This window comes from Rhincodon typus, chromosome 9 (assembly GCF_021869965.1).
Source record: "Rhincodon typus isolate 14 chromosome 9, sRhiTyp1.1, whole genome shotgun sequence".
Classification (NCBI taxonomy): domain Eukaryota; kingdom Metazoa; phylum Chordata; class Chondrichthyes; order Orectolobiformes; family Rhincodontidae; genus Rhincodon; species Rhincodon typus.
The window spans coordinates 73,849,913-73,876,174 of record NC_063340.1 but is presented as its reverse complement, the minus strand read 5'-3'; the positions used below and the strand labels follow the sequence as shown (position 1 = coordinate 73,876,174).

The following is a 26,262-nucleotide window of genomic DNA, read 5'->3' as shown; positions in this document are numbered from 1 at the left end:
CACTTGATCATAGGGGAGGCTGTGCATCATTCTCCACCTGTCAAGAAAACTTCCAGTAATTCAGTCTGAAGCGTGGATTAAGGGGAATCCCTTGTGCATTTCATTGTGTGTTTGCAATTAGGTTGAGGATGGAAGGCAACGTATTTCGCTATTTACAGAGTAACAAGCTCAGTCTGTCAATTTAGGTGACCTCCCCCAAACAGCCTTGTACTCTCTGTCTATCCCAGCAGTTTTGAACTCCCAATGTACCCAACCTATTTTTTTATTTAAGTCTTCACTTCTTAACATTACCTCCTGAGTCCCAGATCTACATTTTAGTTCTGCCAGCCATCATGATGCACTGTCCCCCGCATCGAAGCCTCCCTTTATAAGTATTGTCACAACTATTTTGTGCTGTCCTTCAGTGAATACAGAAAATAATTAATTTAGTATACCTGCTGTCACATTGTTTGAGGGAACACATGGGCCACATCACTGACATGTATAGAACTTCTTTGACTTTTAGAAATGCTGCCACAATGTGAAATTGTGCCTGTTGCTGTTGGTAGTTTATGGGTGAATTTGCTTACTACAGCAAATAGGGTTTCACTTGCTTCATTTTCTTTTGGTTTTGCCAAAGGTAACCTGTAATTAACCAAATGAATAAAACCTAATGATTGATCTTGATAATTTCAGGCAGTGTCTTACCTCTGATGCATTTTCTATACTGGACTATTTCAGCTCCTTTGCAGCTTTCACTGTTTTGCAAACAGCAGCTCCTCTAAGATTGTGCTATACAAATCTTATCCATTGCTACATAGTACTACCAATCATTATTGTCTTCCTTAGCTAATGGCACTTCGATACCTCAGATTTAAAATTCTCATTCTCATATTTAAATCTCTCCCTGGCCTTATTCCTCTGTATCTCTGTCATCAGTTATAAGCTACCAAATTGTTTCTTTGAGTCAAGCCTCACAGGCCTCACTTCCTCCCTTTCCTGCCTTTCACCCAATCTTTCTCTTGTATTTTCAGCCCTAATGCTCTGGATTCCCCTCCTAAAACATTTCTGTTTCTCCCTTTATCTCTCTCCTTTAAGTACCTCCTTAAACATCACTTCTTTGACCAGGCTTTTGATCACCCCTACGCAGACCTCCTTTTCACAGGATTTGGTAGATATCTTTAATTCTTTGTGAAAAGTTTTAGGCTATTTTTCTGCTTTGTAATAGCTCTGTGTGTGCAAGTTGTTGTTCAATATTTCTGCTCATGTAATTAATCTAGGAATTTTGCTTAAGGGTTTGTAGCTCAGGAGAACATAGATTTTTCAGAGGGAGAAAAAGATTTATATTGAATAAACCTTGGGAGCGACGCGAGATTGTGTGACTGCAAGGCTTGTCAAGGTCAACTATAATTACTTGCCATTGGAGTAATCCCCATTGCTTCTGCTTCTGTGGATGGTGCTGTCAGGTGACCACATTAGATATGTTGGTAACAGTAACTGGTTTCAGCAAAGAAAGTTTCACTGACACGACAGATAGGAAAAAAAAAGTCAGTTTTGTGCTTGTAACTAGGAAAGAGTCCAGAATTTGCTTATGCACCTATGTTGTTAGGGCACGTCAAGCTGTGTCACTGTATTAGGGAGCTTTCTGGCACAATCTGCTCTCGAAACAGTACTTTGGGATTCCACTGCATATTCGCTGACATTAGCTGGCGGGGCAAGTGTGCATTTCTTCAATATATTGAGGAAAAATTTAACACATTTTTCAGGATTTGCTTGCAATGACTTCCTGACTTTCCTCTAATTTTATATGTGTATTTAAAGGAAGTAACATGTAATACAAGAATATTGTAATGGATTTGGCCATTTAACTCTTTTACCTCTTGTGCCGTCTGATGAGCGCTGGTTTGTAATTGCTGCTGTAAAAATTGCCCAGTGCCAGTCCATACAAAACGATTAACCCTTTTAGCACAGATTCCTCGTGACTTTTTACAGTGATTTATATTTGGTAGCAATTGAATTCAGATGACTTAAACTCCTTTCACATAGGATCCTTGAGAGAGATGATATTCATCTCACCAGTATGAACTCAAATTCAAGTGAAATGATACTGTTCTAACCCATCGCACTATTCTGTCCCTTTTATTAAAGACCAATTTCTTTATCTTCATTTCTTTGCTGACAACTAATTTCTTTACTGGCTTGAATGCATTGCTTCGAAATTTGTTGCCTATAAGATTTGAACAAAACAAATCTAAGGGCTTGACCTTGGTCATTCACTTGCAGAAAAGGTGGGGAACCTGCCATACTGTGGAGCTTCTGTTCACCATGAAAATGTCTGTGATATGGGTTGCTTTAGGACCCTGCTCCTATTTGCATTTTGGAGGCAGTTGCCCAAGCGTAATGGAGAGTTATCATCAAAGATACGTCAAACTGAACCTGGAAACATGCTGTAGTGGTACTTGCAGAAGAGAAAACTAGAAACAGCCTCCAAACCACTGTCAGACCTGTGTATGTCATTGCTCTGCAGTTGTATATTGGGCATGTTGAATGCATGTTGAAGAGTTAAAGTTTAATAACCAAACTGCCTTGTAATATGCAGCATCTGGGTTTCTACAATAATAGAGAAGGAGGAAGGATTGATTTTATTGTACTTCAAATGTCTGATTATTATCAAGAAATACCTGTGTATAGAAATAAATGGAGCGAGATGAACCATGAGTGACTCCTGCATAACTTTAGTGGCCGGTCTAACAAATGTAAGCAGAGGGATTGAGTAATCATGATTTGGATGGATTACAATAAACTGTTCTTCAAAATATCCAAGCACAGATAATTCAAGAAGTGTTTTTTTTTATGGAATGTGTCCTCAAAGGAAACAACTGAGATTGTTTGCATCAATGAGCTATTCTTCAAAAGATCTAAGAAAGTTCATGAAAAATACCTTTAAAACATCAATATTTAAATAAGGGTGGTTTTCCAGAATTAGTTTGAGAGCTCTGAAGATACAGAAATTCAGAGCTTCTCATTTGTATTGTGCAGGTTGATCACTTCTGTTGTGTGTGAATAAAATCTGTTTCATATAATAAGGTGAATAAGAAATGTTTGTTGGCTGCTATTTTTCATTATGAAGAGTCTTATGTTTACTTGAAGCGCATCCTTTTGAATGACTCTTAAACTAAACCTTTCACCTTTCACATTCCATCTTCTGTTTGGAGACTCCTATAACTAAAGTTTTAGACTGGGTGCATTGCAGGAAGTGTAGTGGTTGCCATGTTTCCATTGTCATCTGATTTATATGTTGCCAGGTATGTTTTATGCAACTGGCTCAGGGTCTCCCAAAGAGGAAGTTGTTGCCTTGCTTCATTTCCAGCCCCACTGCTTCTCCCAGGATCTTCTAAAACCTACAACATTAAATATATATTATTCTTTCTGACTGTCATTATAACTCTGTGCTCATATTGGCTTCTGGTTGAACAGCACCTTGATTTTAAAATTCTCATCTTTTTTCTCATGTCACTTCATAGCCCCATCGCATCATAATACTTTATCATACGCCATTCCCTGCTCGCACCCACCCTGCCCTCCCAAAGCTATCTGCATGTCTCAAATTTTGGTGTCCCTGTTTTAGTTGCTCCATCTTTGTTGGGCTTGCCCGCAATTGCAGAGGTCCTAAGCTCTGGAATTTCTACCTTGAACCCCTCTATTTCTCTTTCCTCATTTAGGGCACTCTTTAAAACCTAGCCCTTCATTCAAGCTTTTCAGCAAGAGCCCAAAATTTCCTTATATGGCTCCACAGCCAAATTTTGTTTGAATTTGCTTCTGTGAAACACTTTGGGACTTCAAATTCTGATAAAGTTGCTATATAAATATAGAAAGAGCTAGCCATTTGGATACAAAATTGGCTTGAAAGTAAGGGGTAGAGGGTGGCGATGGAGGGTTGCTTTTCGGACTGGAGGCCTGTTACCAGCAGTGTGCCGTGTGGGTTGGTGCTGGGTACACTGCTTTTTGTCATTTATATAAATGATTTGGATGTGACTATGGGAGGTATGGTTATTTAGTTTGGAGATTACACCAAAATCCATTAACTCCATTTATACTTCTCGCTGCTTCGGAAATGCAGCCAACATAATCAAAGACCCCTCCCACTCCTGTTATAATGTCTTATAATCTCTTCTGTTGGTCAGAAGATGCAAAAGCTTAAACACGTGGAACAACAGATTCAAGAAAAGCTTCTTCCCTGCTTTACTAGACTTCTGAATGGACCACTCAAATTTCAAATTTAATGTTGACCTAGCTCTTTGTGTACCATCTCTGCGTCCACAATGTTATATTCTTCGCTTTGTTCTATTACCCTTAAGCACTTTCTGTGGTATGATCTGCCTGTACTACACGCAAAACAAAACTTTTCACTGTACCTAGGTACATATGACAATAATAAATCAAATAAATCAAATCAAAAAATTGGTGGTGCAGTGGACAGCGAAGAAAATTACCTCAGCGTACAACAGGGATCTTGATCAGATGGGCCAGTGGGTTGAGAACTGGCGGATGGAGTTTAATTCACATAAATATGGGGTGCTGCATTTTGGTAAGGCACATCAGGGCAGGTTTTATATACTTAATGGTAAGGCCCTGGGGAGTGTTGCTGAACAACGAGGCCTTAGGGTGCAGGTTCATAATTTCTTGAAGGTGGTGTTGCAGGTAGTCAGGGTACAGGGTAGTGAAGAAGGCTTTTGGTATGGTTGCCTTCATTGGCGAGTGCATTGAGTATAGGAGTTGGGAGGTCATGTTGCAGCTGTACAAGACATCAGTGAGGCCAGTTTTGAAATACTGTGTTCGGTTCTGAACTCCCTGCTTTAGGATAGATGTTGTAAAACTTGAAAAATGTTCAGAAAAGATTTACAAGGATTTAATCAGGTTTAGAGATTTTGAGCCATAGGGAGAGGCTGAATACACTGTGGCTATTTTCCCTGGAGCGTCGGAAGCTGAGGGCTGACGTTATAGAGGTTTATAAAATCATGAGGTACATGGATAGGGTAAATCGCCAAGGTCTTTTCCCCAGGGTAGGAGAGTCCAAAACTAGAGGGCATAGGTTTAATGTGAGAGGGGAAAGATTTAAAGGGGATCTCAGGGGCAACTTTTCATGCAGATGGTGGTGTGTGTATGGAATGAGCTGCCAGAGGAAGTGGTGGAGGCTGGTACAATTACAACACTTCAAAGGCATCTGGATGGGTACATGAATAGGAAGGGTTTAGAGGAATATGGGGCAAATGCTAGCAAATGGAACTAGATTAATTTAGGATATCTGGTCAGCATGGACGAGTTAGACCAAAGGGTTTGTTTCCATGCTGCACATCTCTATGACTCTGTGACTCTAAATGCTAGTTGTTTTGTGATTATGCTGAGTGACATACTATTCTTGCCAATGTCTTGTTAGTACTTGCACCTTCTTTTATTTCCCAAAGTGTAGGAATGATTAGGACAAACAAATCACATTCCTGTTATATCGTGATCTGTGGGAGCAGCGATGGTAAAGGACAAAGTAGTTAAAGAGTAACATAGATTAAAGAGCATCTTTCCATTTCAAGCTGCATGTTGATTACTTTTGTTTCCAAGTTGTAAAGGCCAGTTTTATTTTTGGACTGAAAAGTGGGAAATGATACTATGTTAAACCAAAGATTGTGGAAGGATATGTTGCAGTTTTTAAAAATGTAAGTTACTGGAATTCATTGTGTGTATTTCCTTCTTCAAGCAGTGAGAAGACTGCTGGACACCTCAGCTCCATGGTTGTGTTTTCAGAGGAGTTTTGCCCAGTGACAGACTTTTGATTGGTTTTTCAACCAGGATCAATTGTGAGAGTTCAGGGTACTCAGCATAGAAACTGCATGACTGTTTCATGTGTGAGTTGCTACAGCTTTGTGCCTGGTTAATGCAGCAGAAACATTCAAGTTTTGAAAGAAAAAGCATTTATTCTTCCCTGTGTCTTTCTCTTCTGTGCATGGAGAAGGAAAACAAACTTCTGAGCAGTTCTTTCTCTTTCTCTCTGAAAATTCCTTTCTCAAAAGGATAAGGAGAAAAACAACTTTGAAAGTTACTGCAAAGGTGAATCTTCAACTAGTGAATGAAAAATTTAAGAGTTGTGGTGTCCACAGCCTAGTGCCTTTATCGAAGAGGCAAAAGGAATTGGAAGAAAACCAACGAATAGAATCCCTACATACTGGAAACAGGTCAATTGGCGCATTGAGTCCACACTGGTCCTCTGAAGAGCGTCCCACCCAGACCCACCCCAACCCTGTATTTCCCATGGCTAATCCACCTCGCCTACACATCCCTGGCCCCAAAGACAATTTAGCATGGCTAATCCACCTAACCACATCTTTGGACTGTGGGAGGAAACCAGAACACCTGGAGGGAACCCACATAGACAGTCACCCGAGGGTGGAATCAAACGCGGGTCCCTGATGCTTGAGGCGGAAGTGCTAACCACTGAGCCATTGTGCTGCCACGGACCTGTAAACTGACTGGTATCAGTTCTATACTTTACTGACATTTTTGTTCCTTCCTCACCCATAATATTTATGTCTTGTTTCTTTGTGTGTCAGTTTGGGAATGTTTAAAAGGGGATAGAGTTTAACTTATGGAGTATATGTTAGCAATTCACGTTTCTTTCTTGTTATTGTTTAAACTTGTTTGATTGCAATAAATAATTATTTTTTCTTAATGATAAAATCCTGATGTGCTTATTGTTATAACCTGAATTCAACAGTTCGGTAAAATTGGACAGTTTGTTCAGATTTTCACATTTGTGATGACTCTGTTGAATAAAACAAGAACAAAGAACAAAGCAAATTACAGCACAGGAACAGGCCCTTTGACCCTCCAAGCCTGCGCCAATCCAGATCCGCTATCTAAACCTGTCATCTATTTTCCAAGGATCTGTATTCCTCTGCTCCCTGCCCATTCTGTCTAGATACATCTTAAGTGACGCTATCGTGCCCGACACTACCACCTCTGCTAGCTACGCATTCCAGGCACCCACCACCCTCTGTGTAAAGAACTTTCCACGCATATCTCCTTTAAACTTTTCCCCTCTCACCTTGAAATTGTGACCCGTAGTAATTGAGTCCCCCACTCTGGGAAAAAGCTTCTTGCTATCCACCCTATCTATACCTGTCATGATTTTGTAGACCTCAATCAGGTCCCCCCCAACCTCCGTCTTTCTAATGTAAATAATCCTAATTTATACAACCCCTCTTCATAGATAGTGCCCTCCATACCAGGCAACATCCTGGTGAACCTCCTCTGCACCCTCTCCAAAGCAACCACATCCTTTTGGTAATGTGGCGACCAGAACTGTACACAGTATTCCAAATGTGGTCGAACCGAAGTCCTATACAACTGTAACATGACCTGCCAACTCTTGTACTCAATACCCTGTCCGATGAATGAAAGCATGCCATATGCCTTCTTGGCCACTCTGATGCGTTGCCACCTTCAGGGTACAATGGACCTGAACACCCAGATCTCTCTGTGCATCAATTTTCCCCAGGGCTTTTCCATTTACTGTATAGTTCGCTCTTGAATTGGGGGATCTTCCAAAATGCATCACCTCGCATTTGCCCGGATTGAACTCCATCTGCCATTTCTCCGCCCAACTCTCCAATCTATCTATATTCTGCTGCATTCACTGACAGTCCCCTTCAGTATCTGGTACTCCACCAATCTTAGTGGGACTTGATTTCCAGTGCAGTGCCCAAGTGAGTCATGGCAAAGTTATTTCAATTTTATGGCACAAACCCATTTCTTTCATCAGATATGATGTTAAACAAGTCAGTTAAAATGAAACAAAATTGGTATTTCTGAAGTTCTCAATTTGATTTAAGATAGCCAAGTGAATAGTTGAAAAGCATGCAGCAGATTTAATGCTTGACTTAACGCATTGTTCTTGCTGTCGGTTAACAATGGTCGGCTGTAATGAGTCTGTGTAAGTGTGTACCATTTAGATCAGGAGTAACATGCTTTAAATGAGAATAAAATTGTTATTTATTAAAATTGAAGTTTAGTGACAGTGGAAGAGGTTTCCAGCAAAAATGCTCACTTGATTAGCATTATTAGTCTTGAAAATCATTCAAGCAATTAGATGTAAACTGATTTAGCTTTTTATAACTAATGGGGTTTACATATGCAATAATAAAGTTGTCATCAGGAATTAAGGTTTTTTAATGAAGATTCTGTGTGTGCATGAAACACTTTTTCCTCCTCTTTTTTACACATTATTATTCTCTGTGGTTGGCTAATGCTTAATGCTTTCCAAGCACGTCACACTAAAGCAATTTGATTCCCTGTAGTGTAACACATTTTTTCTTGAGTATGTCTGCTTAACTTTCGATGAAGAGTGGTCTTACTGAAAATGCTGTCATTTTCCTTGAAAAAAAAACACCATACTATAACAATAATCGAAGAACAAAAGTGTAATATAAATATTTGATCCTTAAGGTCCTAATCTTCATTCCAAAAACATACACCTCCTTGCTCTATGGTTTGCTTTTCTTGTGGTTGACTTACATTCTTAAATTACATTAAAGCCTATGTCAGTAATTAAATTCAATAATTCTCATGGACATACTTTATTTTATATTTTAATGGCAATGCTGTCCAGTTCATCCGTTCCCTGAAATAAATCAGACATTGGACTAACCTTAGCACAAAATGTGTCAAAAGCAAAGCAAACGTTAATCATTTTTTTGGGTTTCTTTTGCGTCATTTAAATTATGAGGCTGAACCGACAAGCTAGTAGCTTTACTGGCACGGGACCAAAAATAAAGAATGTCAGTAATATTGAGAAACTGGATAAGCTGGGGCTGCTCACTATAGGGCAAAGGCTAAAAGGGAATTTGATTTGTTCAAAACCATGATGTTTTCATAGAGCAAGTAAAGTAAAAGTGTTTGCTTCGGCGAGGACACAGATTTAAGGTGATTGGCAAAAGAACCAGAAGCAATATGAGGAACAATCTTTTTTTGCACAGCAAATTTTGATCTGTAACACACTGCCTGAAAGATGGTGAAAGCAAATTCAATAATGATATTTGAAAGGGGATTAGATAAACAGTAAAAAGGGTCAAAAAAAGCCACAGGGTCATGGTTAAAAGGTGGTGCGGGGGGTGTTGGGGGATGGTGAGGAGGGAGGAGAGTTGGAGGGGAGAGAAAGACAAGTTGGATGGCTCTGCTAAAGAGTGATCCTGGGCCAAATAGTTTCATTCTGTGTTTATGGTATTGCTTCAGTTCCTTGCTAGTGAAGTACTCATCTCAGCCATACCATTAAGGTGGTCTCCAAAGTTAGAGGGTGCCTCCCAATGCAGAGGAAAGACATGGAGAGAAAAATCACTGTATATCATTTCTCGCACAGTTGCACTGTTAGGAGGTTGGTATTTGTAAGAAGTTGGCTGATTCTTCCTGTTCTTTTGGAAGGTGACAGAAAAGTGCAAATAATAAGAATCTTAACAAAATAAAGTAAAAAGAAACATCTATTGAACTAATTGATTTTAATTTTTACCAATAGGAATTCTTGAAGTTTTGCACTGTGTTCTTGTGGAAAGTCCTGAAGCTTTGAATATTATCAAAGAAGGGCACATTAAGTCTATAATTTCCTTGCTAGATAAACATGGAAGGAATCATAAGGTATGCTTTCATTTATTTTTGCATTGCTAATCATTTTACTCTGTGAAAAAGCACATTGGTCAATTTTTAAGACCATGTGCGGTGAAGATTTGTCGTGAAATTGTAATTATGTCTATAAAATATGTATAATTATTTGGTATTTTGTTACAAATAGTGACAGAGGAAATTTTCTTCTGTAAAATTTGCTTTTTTTAAAAATGTTGTAATTCCAAGTGAGGTCTAATAGTGGAATATTCTCACTTATTTTAAGTGATGGAGTGATTTATAGGATAGCGTTAGGATATTTGCTAGCATGTTAGCTTGTTTATCATTAGAAGATTGTTGCACTTGTTTTGACTTTAACTTGTTAAAGAAGATTGGAATATTATATCCCCCATAAGCCCTTCAAAACCAGAAACTTCCTGCACCGAATGTCTGTTTCAGTCTCTCTGATATGCAGTTATGCACTAGTTACCAGGAGGCTGCCGAGTGCTTTTGTTCATTCATTTATGGATGATCACGGCTAACTACAACAGTTTTCATTGCCTAATTTCCCTGGAGAAAGTGGTGGTGAGCTCCCTTCTTAACTGCTGTGATCCTTTGGATTTAAGAACATCCACAGTGCCATTAGAAAGGAAATTTCAGGATTTTGACGTAGCGACTGTGAAGAGCAGCAGTATTGTTCCAAATCAGGACAGTGGTGGTGTTCCTTTGTATCTTCTGTCCGTGTTCTACTAGGCAGTTAATGTTGTGGGTTTGAAAGATGCTGTTGGTGGGGCCTTGGTAAGCTGCTGCAATACATCTTGTAGGTGGTACACACTGCTGCCCCTGTGTGTGAGTGGTGAAGAGACTAATTATTCAAGATGGTGGATAAGGTGTTGCTTTGACTGAATGGTGTCAAGCTTCTTGAGGCTTTTTGGAGTTGCACTCATGCAAGGAATTGGAGAGTATTCCATTACAGTTTTGAGTTGTGCCTTGTTACCCATGTCAACCCTTCTCCCTTCCGTACCCACCTTGACACTTGACTTCTGCGTGGGGTCTTCTGCATGGGGTCTTCCAAAAGGAACATGATTACAATGAATCGAAGGGCGAGTCAAACCTCCTTACTCTTTGCATTTTGATGTTTCAGATACCATATTGTATTCCATTATAATTTTTTGATAAAATTCCCAATTCTTAGGAAATGGCACAGAAAAAACGGTGGGCTAATCAGTTATATCTTGCACAGTGTTGATAACATGACATTTTTATTTCTAAATTTTGTGCTTTGACATAGATATAATGATACCATCAATGAGCTTGTTAATTATATGCAGAACTAATGGTTTCGTTACTATACTTTGTATTAACTCTGTGATTTTCTGCCCCAAGAGGGAATAATCTCAAGAGTAAGGGGTTGCCCAATTAGGAAAGAGAGAAGGAGAAATTTCTTCTCTCAGAGGGTACGGAATCTGTGCCATTCTTTACCACAGAGGGCTGTCATGGCTGGGTCATTAAATATATTCAAGGTTGAGACAGACTGATTTTTAATCAGGAAGGGAATCAAGGATTATGGGGAAAAGGCAGGAAAGTGGAATTGAGGATTATCAGACCAGCCAAAGTCTCATTGACTGGTGGAGTGGACCTGATGAACTGATTGGGCTACTTATGCTGCTATACTCTTATGGTCTTATAGTCTAATGGAGCTGATCCTCATTCAGGCCCCAGATATGAGATTGTTGAGATACTTACTGACTGAGCTGGGTTGCCATTGGTTTCCTGGTGGCTTTAACCTTCAGAGTACCTTTATCTTGAAAGCTGTGAAGAAGGTTTAAGAGTTGCATCTACCCATGACAATGGGGGAGGGACATCCACACCCACTGGATCTGAATACATTTGCAGTAAATCAATACAGTACTCTGATGAAGAGTCACCTAGACTTGAAACGTTAGCTTGCTTTCTCTCTAAGGATGCTGCCTGACCTGCTGTGATTTCCAGTAATTTTTGTTTTCAGTAAAGATTCTAGCATGTGCAGTAATTTGCTCCAACACAATACTCACACCTGGTGTTCTAATTTCTGTTCATGGGAGTTTTTAAAAAAAAAAATTCAAGGGATGTGAGTGTCACCTACATGGCCAGCATTTGTTCACAATCCTTAATTGCCCTTGAGAAGGTGGTGGTGAGCTGCCTTCTTGAGTCCATTTGGTATAGATATACATAGTGCCATTGACCAGCGACTGTGAAAAAAACGGTGTCTATCAATATGACCAGAATGTTTATTATGTGTCAGAAAAAGCTGAACATTAATATTGTAACAATAGTGCGGTAAAAGGAACTCCAAACAGAAGTTAGAATGATGTAAGGATAAGGGAGGAGTGTGGATCTAGTTGAAATGCTATCTCAGAAATCTGCCACAGCTTGGTGGGTCAAGTGGTCAAATACCATAAGAATCTGACGTGTACATTCCAGAATTTGTCGAATTTCAATAATAGGAAACTTGATGAGCATCACCTGATGTGGATTGGATGTTCGAAGGGCTATAGGATCAGGACCTGGTATAAGCAGGTTTGATAATTGAAGGTTCTACAATTCTCTCTTGATCCCAACAACTTCGGGACAGTTTTGAATTTTCAAAGAACCATTGGAGATGGAATCAATGATAGCCTGTTTGTCACTACTGAACAGCTTCTTAACCTCCTTGAGGAGCTTGTCTTGTACATTTAGTCCACAGCTCTCAGGTTTGACAGGGACCTGACTACGTTGCTTCAGAGTTGCCCTGAAATCTAATATGTGCAGCTACCTAGCACTGGCACAATCACGGCTCCTAACCTTCTCTTCCATCTCTGCTGCCTTGACTCATTTTACCCCCATGGTCATCCCAGGAGCTGCCAGCTCTGATCGCCAAAGCAGGGGCAGCCTCCAGCAATTTGTTGTTAATGCCAGTCAGACAGCTCCCCCTTTATAGAGATGCTTGAAGCCTCTAAATGAGTGCTGAGCTTGCCTCATGTCTAGTGGAATGATGTGAATTTAAAAATCTCCTCACCAGAGGTTCTCATTGCAAGTGTGTTGTTGGGATCCGGAATTCACCCAGACGTCAGACTTGCAACGCTGCATTGAGAGCTTGGTGTCTTATCTCATCTTTTAAGCCTATATGCATCCCAGTTTTTAATACACTTTTACTACAGACTGTTTTTCACAAATTCTCTATTTTAGTTGCAGTTGTGATGGATCTAATTGATTCTGCTTGTATAAGTTTTCTTAATAGGCCCCCTGAGTTGGTGTTCAGATGAACTAATTTTTCTGAATAAATACAGATGTGCAAGAATAATTTGAGCCTCTACAAGTTTCAGCAAGTGTCTTTGAACAGCAGCTTTGCACGTCTAAAGGTCTCTTATTCAGACAAGTTTTCAAAATGTCCAGATGTGGAAGAAATATGATTTTGAGATGGTCTGTCAGAAACATGACTTTTATGGATATCTGCACCTTGTGGTAAGTGACAAATGGACAAAGGCCGACTCAACATAATTAATTTTCTTGTCCTCCAAGGTTTTAGATGTGTTGTGCTCTCTGTGTGTGTGTCACGGAGTTGCTGTGCGATCTAACCAGCATCTAATTTGTGACAACCTGCTACCAGGAAGAGACCTACTGTTACAAACACGACTCATCAACCATGTCAGCAGGTAAAATTAAAATCATCCCAGTGATCTATGTTCACAATTACTGTTCTTTTAAATGTCACAAACATAGTAAACCGGTGTATTGATATTTTTAAATTAATTATAAATACAGTTGTGACTCTCCTGTTGGACAGATGCCATTTTGGATGCAGGCCTGAATTATAAGGATAGGGACATGCATGGAATTTCACATGATTGACTGGTGTTCCATTTCTTCAGCTCATTTGCATGGCCAGGCCACTTGCCTAGCAGTTGTATTGAAGTGAGGGGGTAGTTGGCAGGGCTATCACCCACAAGCATTTGCTCACCAGTGAGGAACTCAAAGTTCTATTCAGGCCTGTTGTCGGTGGCTTACTGGTAGCAAGGGCTAATGCAGCTGCCTGAGGGTGAAGGAGGTGGGGGAGGGTGTCAGAGAGGCAGGTAGGGTGGATGCATGTGCACATGCAGGCAGCACTCAAGGCAAAACTCCCAGAGGGAAGAACCAGTTTAAAAAAATACTAACGCTTGCAAGTGAACATACAACCATCCTGGAGCTCCCCATTTTCAGGCATGTAAGGCATGTCACACCAGTATGTGCCATATTGCCTCCCTGCTCAGAGATAATTAAGATTTTCCATCAATGTTCCCAAGTTGTCACTCCTTATCTCATTCTTCAAATGAATAGATGTGAGCATTTTACTTTTTAAAAAAAGTATGGCCAACCACAAATAGTCGCAAAAGTAAATATTTTCAGTGTTTAGAATTATGTCTAGGACCGAAACTTATGTATTTTTTGCATAAGTATGAGTTGCATTGTGTTTTTGGAGGGCTTTTCACCATGAGGCCCCACAAACTCACTCGCCATATCTTACTGAACAAACCTCATTAACTATCTACCCTGCCCCTATGGTGTCCCTCACATCCAATTCTATCCCTGTTTTACCATACGGTATTGCCAAAACAACTTGCCACTTTCTGGATATCAATGAAAGACCCAGAAACTCTGGTGCCTGCACTATCTTGAAAAGGCCTCTGTGCACCTGGATGCACTGACATTCTAAAGCTGCTCTGTTCACTCAAGGATGGAGCTGGAGGATGTTAGAGAAGAGGAAGATGAATCTCTTCTGCACCGTCTCATTATGTTGAGGTTGTATGGACATTGGTGGGGCCACTTCTGGAATACTGTGTCCAGTTCTAACAGGAAGGATATTACTAAGGTGGACAGGGTTTGGAAAAGATTTACCAGGATGTTGTTGGGAATGGAAGGTTTGCGTTATAAGGAAAGGCTGGATAGGCTTAGACTTTTTTCACTGCAGCATAGGAGGTTGAGAATTGACCTTATAGAGATTTATAAGATCACAAGAGGTATGGATAGAATGAATGGCAGGTGTTTATTCCATTGGGTAGGGGATTTCAAGACTAGTGAGCATATTTTTAAGGTGAGAGGAGAAAGATTTAAAAATGACATGAGGGACAATTGTTTTATGCAGAGAATGGTTCGTGGGTGGAATGAACTTCCAGAGGAAGTGGTGGATGTTGGTACAGTTACAATGTTTAAAGGACATTTGGATAAGTACATGAATAGGAGATGCTTGGAGGGATATGGGCCAAATGCAGGCAGTTGGGACTAGTTTAGCTTGGGATTATGGTCAGCATGGACTGATTGGATTAAAGGGTCTGTTTCTGTGCTGTCGCACTCTATGACTCTTTAGTGCAGTCTCATCCTTCCCGTAGTGTGGTGACCAGAACTGCCAACAGTACTCCAGCCATGTCCTAATTAATATTATATACAGCTACTTATTAAAATTGTAAGAGCAAAAAGAACTCTTAAAAAGTGACATCCAGGAAATGGATGTGATCAGATCTGAAAAGCTACAGAGAATCCTGATAGGTGGCAAAGAGGAGAGAGAAAGAGGAATTGACTGAGGTGTAGTTGGATGATGGATGTCACACTGAATGGTTTCAGACAAGCCATAGTCGCTATGTGAGGATAGCGTAAGACAGACAAATGTGGCATACTGTGGCAACTCATCCCCTGGCAGAACAGCTACAAGCAGCAACAGCATTTCTAGGTCTGCTATAGACTAATTGAGAATGAACAGTTATGATCATTCAAAAACTTCATTAAAATTGGATCATTTGTAGACTAGATGGTAGACTATGAATGACAGAGACCCTGGTCATCTTTAGTGCAGCAGTTGTTATGTTGCCCATATATTCTGTTCAGTTCTTATATTGCTACAATGACCTATCATTCCAGTTCTGAAAATGAATGAACAGAAAATGATTGGGATGAGGAGCCAAAAATGTTGGTTGTTTGGTTGGTTGATTGCAGTTCTGAAGAAGGGTCACCGGACCCGAAACGTTAACTCTGATTTCTGTTCACGGATGCTGCCAGACCTGCTGAGCTGTTCCAGCAACTTCTGTTTTTGTTTCTGATTTACAGCACCTGCAGTTCTTTCGGTTTTTATGTTGATTGTTTTGTTGAAGGAAGTTTTAAAATAAACTCATCATTTAAAGATGGAGACTTACTGTGGGACCTCCACCACCCCATAACCCCCACAGTGAGCCATTCTGGTATCCTGCAGGGAAGAGTACCAACATGCAATGGAGTGATGCCACTGGCATTTTCCTGGGTTATGGACCATCCTCTCCTGGTAGTTGGAAAGAATTTTGCTGCAGTGTCATGGTGCAGCCTCAAAGTTTCAGATGGTGGATTACTTGGGTTGCAAACTTAGTGTAATCAGGTTATGTCTCAAATTTCACATATACCACTTTTCCAGCAGGTAGATGATCGTGGAATTGTTGTGTTCAAACATGGGTTAGCATTTTACAAAAATCAGGATGAAGTTTTGTCTGATCAAGAAGGATGATACATTTATTTTCTGTTTTCAGTATGCGACCAAATATCTTTCTGGGAATAAGTGAAGGTGCTGCCCAATACAAGAAGTGGTACTATGAATTAATCGTGGACAATATTGACCCCTTTGTGACAACAGAAGCTACACATCTTCGAGTTGGCTGGGCTTCAACAGATGGTTACTCACCGTGCCCTGGAGGGGGTGAGGGATGGGGAGGGAATGGCGTTGGAGATGACCTTTACTCCTATGGATTTGATGGACTCCACTTATGGGCAGGTAGGTAGTTCTACATAATTAGGAACTTTAACAATATACATAGCCTATTGCAAATGCAAAGCTTGAGCCTTCATCCAGACTATTCATCTTCTTAACATCAAAATTTACTTGAAAAATCATGTTAAAATAGAGAAATGTTTAAACTAAAAACATCTGCCACATGACATAACGATTGTTATGAAATATGGCCCGTTCATTGCTTGTGGGAAGCAGCTCAATGACTTTTTGCATGTCAATCATATGCAAACATATGATAGTTTGATGGTTAATGTTGAAGTGTTCTGTGTGCAAATTTTTCAAAATTTTAAGATATTACTTGACTAATTTTAGACTTAATACTATTTCCCATATCGGGCATAGCGACATCTTTTAGAATTTTGGAACAAATATTCGCAGAATGTCTATTTTTTAAAAAATCAAATAAAACCATTATGAGGAATCAAGATTGATATTGAATTCCAAATGGAGTGTATCATCAGTTGGTATCTGTTGGCTTAAGCCACTGACTATTATGGCATGCGGGGAAGAACATGCATTTATATCACACGTTCAGTATGTCTGTAAGCACCTCGGAATCTGTTATTTATTTCTGGAGTTCCGATACAGTTTTTATAGATAAATGTAGTAGAGCATGTGTTCACCACAAGGCCCACAGGTGAGAGTGTAGCAGAGCATATTTTCACCACAGGGTACACAGGTGAGATGAGAGACCAGTCAATGGATTTAATTGGTTCATGGAGGCATGTTGATCAGGGGAAGCCTCTGCTGTTCCTCAAACAGGGGGTTGTGAGGTCTCTTACATCAAGCTGAAGAGCCGGTCAGGGCTTCCGTTCAGCAGCTCCTTTGATGCACTCCGACCAGGTAACAATGTCCCACTGTTGCACAGAAAAGTCAGCTACATTGAGAAAAATATTTTACTGATCAGACTCATGGATCAATCAGAAAGTCATGGAGAGCCCGCCATTCAGTTGTGGTGGTTTGATTTCACACTGTTTATCTGACATCTCGGATCTTGGACCTGCACTGAAGTCCAATATAGTTTACACAATCAACCTTCAGTCAGGTGGAGAGTCAGTCACAAGAGGCAAGCCTGAACAAGGGAACAAAAGAGTCAACTGTACAGGGCATTGGTTCGGCTGCTTTTGGAGAATTGTGTACAGTTTTGGTCTCCCTGCTATAGGAAGGATGTTGCGAAACTTGAAAGGGTTCAGAAAATATTTATGAGGATGTTGCCAGGATTGGAGGATTTGAGCTATAGGCAGAGGCTTAATAGGCTGGGGCTATGTTCTCTGGAGTGTCTTAGACTGAGGGGTGACCTTATAAGAGTTTATAAAATCATGAGGGGCATGGCTAAGGTAAATAGGCAAAGTCTTTTCTCTGGGGTGGGGGAATCTAAAACTAGAGAGCATAGGTTCAAGGTGAGAGGGGAAAGATATAAAAGGGACATAAAGGGCAATTTTTTCATGCAGAGGGTGGTGCATATATGGAATGAGCTGCCAGAGGAAGTGCTGGAGGCTGGTACGACTACAACATTTAAAAGGCACCTGGATGGGTATATGAATAGGAAGGATTTAGAGTGATATGGCCCAAATGTTGGCAAATGGGAGTAGATTTAGTAGGATATCTGGTTGGCATGGATGAGTTGGACCGAAGGGTCTGTTTCCATGCTGTATATCTCAATGACTCTATGACACTTTAACTGGGAAGATTGGAGGAAGAGGTTCTGTAGGGCGATGATTTTCAAGGGATAAGGGGTAATCCTGAGGAGTACATGAATTATCACCGAATATAATGTTGTCAAATGGCCTTGGGTGGGAGAACAGCTTTGGATCTTGAAGGAGTAAGACTTAACATTAGAGTCTCTCTCATAGTTTCAATAACAATGTCTGTGATATTAATGAAACTTGTACCTAGTTGCTATCATGCAAAAAGCTGTGTCTTGTTTAAGACAAGAATCTCTTCTTGTTAGACCACTGAGTGGTGTCTTCTACCAGACTAGACCTACAAGGCTCTGAAGATTTCGAACAGGAATGAGGATGATGGTAGCAAATCTACCAGATGGATCGTACTATATGACAAGCTGTGATGAGATCCAGCAGTGGTGATCATGGGAGACAATGGGCAAGAGATGAAGCATTCGGATAGGCCATTGAACATTGGGGTTGGAGTTCAGTGGTCTTGTGGTAGGAGGTTATGAAGCTTCCATTGGTGGAGTGGGGATTGGTGCCTGGTTGACTGGGTGGGGTCAAAGGCCTCATGGAAGGTGCACGCCCGAACGAGGAGGCTCCTCAGACTGTTACTTCGATCCAGAGGGTGGTTTCGAAGGGCCCTTACCCTCAGAATCCACTTTGAGGAAACTTCTGGGTTCACAGAACTCAGAAAAATCCAGCCAACTGCAGTTAAATATTGAACACTGAATGCCATTCAGGCTTGTGGCCTCATTATTATAGTTAGAAACTACAGTGAAGAAACTGTCATTTATCTGTCATGTTTCAGTTCCACTGGTGGTATAAATGTCAATATTGTAAATCAGTTGTATTTTCTGTTACAGTGTTATGATATTCTAGTGGAGTCATTTCTTAATTAAGTTTCTCAATTCTCAAAACCTGTAATTTTAGAATCTGTTAACATTTTCAAAAGTGTCTTCCCATTCTTTTAAATGATGGAAATGCTGCTAATCATCTTTGTGAACCTTACACAGTGGTAATACTCTCAACTGAGGCAGAAGGAGAGGGTTTCAAGCCCTACTGGAGGGACTTGTTCATATAGTCGAGGAAAATCCTAATGCTGAGGGAATGCAGCATTGTTGGAGCTGCGTTTTGGATGGGGTGTTAAGCCGAGGATTTGTCTACCCTCTCAGGTGGCTGTAAAAGTAATAGCTGCAATTAGCAGGAGTTGTTATCTGGCTCAGCTTCATCTTGTCTATTTTCTAAAGTAATTATTAGCCAAGTTGTCCCATGTGCTATGCATTCTGCAGAAATAGCATTCCAGTGGTCCCAGCTCTCTCGATGCACTCCCTCTCTCCCACAACAGTATTCCCACCTTTTCTTGTCCTGGTGTAAACCTACTTTATTGCCTCAAACTTCGTATGACCTTGGGATGAAAATTCTTGGGGTTGGGTGTGGGGGAGTTGCAGATAAGAATCCTTGAAGGAATGGGGACTGTTGATGGAAAGGCTGCAGTTAAACACAAACATGCACCTATTCACAGGATTTTTTTGTAGCAGAGAGCTGTCCATTAGGCCACCCTCACCAAAAAATAATTAATGCGGTAAGAGCGCAGCCCGGGTTCCATTGCAGCTATTATTACTTCAGGGCTTGGGTCCCAGAATCTCATCTTGTTATCGCATTGGAGGCTCTGACCCACCATTTGGAAAACCCCTGCATATTCATACAAGAGCAGGGGGGTTATTCACATAGTCTGAGTGTAACCCAGTACTGAGGAGATGCTGCACTGTTGGAAGAGCCATATTTGAGGTGAGTATCATGGCTAACATGTATTTCTCCAACTAGATCACAAAAAACATAATAGATCCAGTCATGTATTTCACTACTGTGTGTGGACTTTATAGAGCATTTATTATTGGTTGGTGTGTTTCCTAGATGTCAAAAGTAATGATACTTGATAAGTCCTTCATTGGCTGTAAAGTAGTAGGAAGTGTCATAAGGTGGTGAAATGCATTGTTTTTTCATTCAAATGTAGAATGATTTGTTTCAGATTAACCCTAACCCTGTTAATTCTAGTTCACCTTCTTGGTGTGCTGACCCGCTTTAGCTTCTCTGTGTGCTTATGCCAATATTATAATTTGGCACCTGGAGTCAGTTGGCTCAGTTGGCTAGGCAGCTGGTTTGGGATGCAGAGTCAAACCAGCAGCGCAGGTTCAATTGCCATACAGCTGAGTTCACCATGAAGGTCCTTACCTTTTCAACAAGGCGTGACGTTCCTCCAGTGAAACCCAGTGAGCTGTATCTCTCTCTGTCCAGCAGAAAGTAGCCTTATGGTCCTCTGGGACGATGGTCACTTTCACTTGGCAACAAGAGGCAAGTACTTTGTGATGCACCAGTCTGGTTGTTGTCTGTCTGGATGACAATTACTACGGCAACTTTATTTGTTGTACTGGAAATAAATCTGCAGCCTGGTTACTGGAGACTGATATTGACCTGAAATGTTAGTCACATGTTCAGGAGGTTAGTAGTGCATAGCGGAGAATTTTGTTGAAACATAACGATTGGTGGTTCTAAAGATGTTGCTGGAACTGCATCACTGGTATTCTCCCAAACTTTAATGGCAGCCTTCTGCACATGAGGTCAGTATTGATATTAACTGGTGGGTTAGCCGTAAGCTCATGCACTGGAATAATAAATGGATTTCACTGATCCCAAGAAGTGCTAATATTTACAATTGCTTCTGTTAATGCCTTGATAAAGAATAGCACAATTGTCAACTTTTTAGATCGCCTGATTTCAGGTGCTATCTTGAATTGTGTATCCTGTCAGATGAAGAAGACTGATATTGGAAGTCAGGTCATATTCTGGATTCAAGGGGACAGCTTCATGGTTAGCCACTCACTCTGAATTAAAGACACTTATGCCACCTTCTCAAATGCCAATTTATGTGCTACCATTTTCATCTCGAGTGAGCCACGTTAGCTGAGTGTCTGCCTGCCGTGATCTCAATATCGTGATTCACAATTTTATCCAAATTTAAATAGCTTGTTAAAAAAAAATCAAAATGAACATTTAGCTTCATTTCCAACAGAGGGAAGCCTACCCAGCGTGACATTCGGAAACAGAGATAATATTTTCTAAATTTGTGGTTCTGTTTGCCTTTAGGCTGTGTTGCCCGAACGGTAAATTCACCAAATCAGCACCTCCTAAAAGCTGATGATGTTATCAGCTGTTGTCTGGATTTAAGCGCTCCAAGCATTTCCTTCCGAATTAATGGGCAACCAGTACAGGGGATGTTTGAAAACTTCAACACTGATGGGCTCTTCTTTCCTGTGGTCAGCTTCTCTACAGGAGTAAAGTAAGTTATTCTTCCATTTCTGCGTTCATTTCAGTTCAGTGTTTGTGCCACAGTGTGTCAATATTGCACGAAAGATGGCTGAACAAGTGTGGAACCACCTCATGAATCTGACACCAACTGGTTGCAATATTCTGGCAGTAGAGGCATGCTGGCACACTATATTAGAAAAGGCACACGACTGCTGCAATGACAATGGCAGGTTAAGTCAGTTTAGCTATTTTGGCTGTTAGTGCAGAAAGTACGGAGATGGGAAGCCAGAAACAGAGGAGTGAAGTGAAGGACACAGCCAGGATATCTTCACTCCCGCTCATGAGCATCTGTTCGGACTCCAGTTCCTTCAGAGAAGCATCCCCTCACCACTTTGCTCCATTGTACTCTACCTTTCCATTCATCTGCTGAGTCCTGACAGAGCATCCTCTTGGACAGATTTCTGCAATAAACACCACTGCTGAGAACCTCACCGTAACATTTTTTATCAAACAACAAATCCGATGTTCATTAATATGTTTTTTTGTTGTTTTGTTGGTACTCTTGCCTGTCATGTGTGTGAGACAGAGAGAGGGGGGGGGGATGTGTGGGTGCAGTGCTTTGGACTTCACTATTTAGGCGTGGGTGGCAGACAGGCAATAGCAAGGACAGTGGTTTAAGTCTGAATGCTGTCAACCTGCAAGAAGGTAGCAAGTTCAGACAATGTTGTACTGCCTCTCACACTGGATGGCTTCTCAGCATTCTTGGTCATCTGTTCTACTGCTGCAAGAGCCTCCAGTACGACATCCTGGTGCTCAATTTGTGTAGTTCCTCATTACAGTCAGCAGCATTCTTCTCCCATTGAGGGCACTGGATACTACAAAGGCTATGGGCCCTGACAACATTCTGATAATAGTACTGAAGCCCTGTACTCCGGAACTTGTTGGTCCCCTAGTCAAGCTCTTCCAGTACAGTTACACCATTGGCAACCACCTGACAATGTGGAAAATTGCCCAGGTATGTCCTGTACACAAAAAAAGGACAAATTCAGCCCAGTCAACTATTGCCCATCAGTCTACTCTTGATCATTATTAAAGTGATGGAAGGTGTCATCAACAGTGCTTTCAAGCAGCACCTGCTCACCGACACTCAGTTCGTATTCTGCCAAATCCATTCAACTCCTGACCTCATTATAATCTTGGACTGAACATGGACAAAAGGGCTGAATTGCAGAGGTGAGGAGAGGATGACTGCTCTTGACATCAAGTCTGCATTTGACCGAGAGTGGCAATAAGGAGGCCTAGCAAAACTAGAATCAACAGGAATCAGGGTAATATCCTCTGCTGGTTGGAGTCATACCTGCCAGATAGGAAAATGGTTGTGATTGTTGGAGGTCGGTCACCTCAGCTCCAGGGCAGCTCTTCAGGAGTTCCTCAGGGTAGTGTCCTAGGCCTGACCATCTTCAGATCCTTCATCAATGACTTTCCCTCCATCAGCCGTATGGATATTCACTGATGATTGTATGATGTTCAGCACCATTCTCGACTCCTTAGATATTGAAGCAGTCTGTGTCCAAACACAACAAGACTTGGACAGTATCCAGGCTTGGGCTAACTAGTGGCAAATAACAAGTGTGCCTCACAAGTGCTCGGCAATGATCATCTCCAATAAAGGACAATTTAACTACTGACCTTCACCTTCAATAGCATTACTATCACTGAATTCCTCACAATATTTTATTTAAATACAATATAAATACATTAGCTACTGGAGCAGGTCAGAGGCTAGGAATCCTGCTGTGAATAACATATCTCATGATTCACCAAAACTTGTTGAAATATCTGCATGCTGCACCCACTTGTCTGGATGAGTGCAGCTCCAATAACTCCACAAGCTTGAGACCATTCAGGACCACATAGTCCTCTTGACTGGCACCATATTCACAAACATTCACTCCCTTCATCCCCAGCATACAGGAGCAGTAGTGCATACCATCTACAAGATGAAGTGTAGACATTCACCGAAGACCCTTAGACAGCACCTTTCAAACCTGTGACCATTAGCATCTAGAAAGATAAGGGTAGCAGATACATGGGAACACCCTGTACCCCTTCAAGCCACTCCCCATCTTCACTTGGAAATATATCACTGTTCCTTCACTGTCCCTGGGTGAAAATCCTGGAATTCCCTCCCAAACAACATTTTGGATGTACTTAACACCACAAACGGATTGCAGCTATTCAAGAAGGCAGCTCACCACCACCTTCTCAAAGACAAATAGGGATAAGTAATAAATGCTGGCTTATAGTTAGGTGGAATGAAGGAATCTTCGATGATAGTTTTATAAAGAAAAGCTTACACTTCTGACCAAAAAGAAGTATAAAGACCAGGAGTCAGTTTAAGAGGATTGGATGATCCAAAATAATTATATGTGGAGGCTGTGAAAGTGTTAAATGTGCCACTGCTTCCATAAACTAGGTGAGTGTGAAATATGTGATGCCCTCTCCATTCCCCTGCTCCTCCCCAACCTGAACGGTGAAAATAGGTGTGTGTGGGGGCTGGACTTTGGATTTGGAGCTCCAGTGCTACATTGGCGAATGTGCAGAATGTTTCTGACTTCATAAAGGTTCGGGCTATAGTAAATGGCTGTGATACCACCAGCACTGGATGTCTCAGTGTTTGAGCTCAGCACATGGATGATGGCTGACTTGGGTGGCTACAATCACAATTTTTGTTTTAATTAATGGGATGTGAACATCACTGACTGGGCTGACATTTGTTGCCCACCCTAACTGCCCTTGAACTGAGAGGCCTGTTAGGACCATTTCAGAAAGTAGTTAAGAGCCAATTACATTGCTGCAGTCTGGAGTCACATGTAGGCCAGACCAGGTAAGGATGGCAAATTTCCTTCCCTAAAGAACATTAGTTAACCAGATGAGTTTTTACAACTATTGTTACATGGCTGCCATTAGGCTAACGTCTAATGTCAGAATTTTTTTATTGGATTCAAATTTCTTCATCTGCAATGGTGAGATTAAAACCAAGAACATTAGATTGGGATTCCGAATTACTAGTAGAGTGACGGTACCATTGCTCGATTCCCTACTGGTCTTCATGCCTTACTTGTAGCTCAAGTGGTTGAGGGCTTTTCAGAATCTCTCTGGATGCTTGAAACTTGGGATTTCACCACTTGGCTCAGTTTGGTGTCGGTGGCATGTTCGGTCAAGCTGGAAGTGTGCCATCGACAAATGTGACTGTCATCCATGCACGGGATGGTGTGGAATATATTCCATTCGGCGCTATGAGATTTCAGACGAATGTGTGGAATTTTCTTCTGAGGTCTAGGTTAGAATAGCATCATATTTGGCACAGATATAGTGGGCCAAAAGGCCTGTTCCAGTGCTGTACTATGTCCTGTGTGAATGAGACTGCCTTGTGAGCCATCAGCTGGTGGGGCTATTTGAGGAGGATTTTATCACTGTGATTTAGTACAAGAAGACATTTGAGTTATAGTGGACTGAACGTTTTAGCAACAGTCCTCATGACTGCCTGCACGGAGAATCCTATCTTGCTTGTCTGGTGTTTCCTGAACCAGCATGAGCAGCAAATCTCTGCTTAATTGTTGGCCAAGAATTTTATTGTTCTGCTGATCTTAGCATGATATTTTCTGCTGTTTAGTTTTTAATGCAACCATTTTGTCTAATTGTGCAGCATTTATGTTTCCTTAGAGTCCGTTTTTTGCTTGGCGGTCGTCATGGGGAGTTTAAGTTCCTGCCACCTCCAGGTTATGCTCCTTGTTTTGAAGCCTTGCTTCCGAAAGAGAAGATGAGGGTGGAACACACTAACGAATACAAACAAGATCATAATGGTGTCAGGGACCTCCTTGGCCCTAACATCTCACTCACTCAAGCTGCCTTTACACCAATGCCTGTGGGTACATCTCAGGTAAAGCGCTTGTTTTGTTGGACAATTGCATATTGCTGTATGTCACCACAGATACAAATCATACTGGGTGTAGGAACTGCATATTAAAATAGAAGATTTAATTGCATTAAATGGATGCAAATTTGGAGCTTCTGCCCAAAAAGACAATTTTTTTGAAGCTGGCGTTATGAACATTAATACACAGTATCGTTGTGCACTCTGCTAGCATAATATTCATGTTTGTGTACATAGAAAGACAAGTAGGCAGCTTCTTTCAAGACTATTAATGCATTTACAGCCTGATGTCACAAAACCCTTGTAGTTATTATGATCCTAGTGATGATAATACTGGTCAACTCGTATCCGATAGTGAGGTCTGGCTCGATAGGCCCTAAGTTTTATTTTTTGCAGTTTGGTTACAGCCGTGGTCATTCACTGAACATAGTCACAAGAGGCATCCAATATACTTTTCAGAAAAAAGAACACAAGTTTATTACACAAAAGAAAAACTATATATAACTGAAAGAACTGCGGATGTTGGAAATCTGAAACAAAAACAAAAATTGCTGGAAAATCTCTGGCAGCACCTGTGGTGAGTTTCTTCAGAGCTGATGATAGCTAGGAAAAGAAAATGGGGTTGGGGGAGGTGGGGAGAAGTAAACGATAGGTTGAGATAGAGCCCAAAGATAAAGAAACACAAATGGATAGACAAAGGAGTGGTTAAAGGTCAGTGTGGGGGATTGAATAGCTGCTAACGGTGACTTTTAGTGGCTGACAATGTGTAGTGTATGGTAGCAGCCAATGTGATGACAAGGCCTGTTGTGTGCGAGTAGGGAACTTAATATCTAATTCAACAATTTTAGGGCTTGAGCACCTTTCCCTGTGGTTTCCCCCACTTCCATGCACCAGGCCTTGTCATTACATGGGCCTCACAGCGC

At 41.1% G+C, this 26,262-nt stretch overlaps 1 protein-coding gene across 1 annotated transcript in view; it reads left to right on the top strand.

The window, feature by feature from the left end:
• The window catches only part of ryr2a (ryanodine receptor 2a (cardiac)), a 450,194-nt gene that overhangs the window by 84,235 nt on the left and 339,697 nt on the right, over positions 1 to 26,262 (top strand). The window contains exons 15-19 of the mRNA XM_048601350.1: positions 9,539 to 9,657; positions 13,162 to 13,295; positions 16,167 to 16,408; positions 21,241 to 21,433; positions 25,129 to 25,345. Of these exons, the coding sequence (XP_048457307.1) occupies positions 9,539 to 9,657; positions 13,162 to 13,295; positions 16,167 to 16,408; positions 21,241 to 21,433; positions 25,129 to 25,345 (905 nt within the window). The remainder of the gene's footprint in view (positions 1 to 9,538; positions 9,658 to 13,161; positions 13,296 to 16,166; positions 16,409 to 21,240; positions 21,434 to 25,128; positions 25,346 to 26,262) is intronic.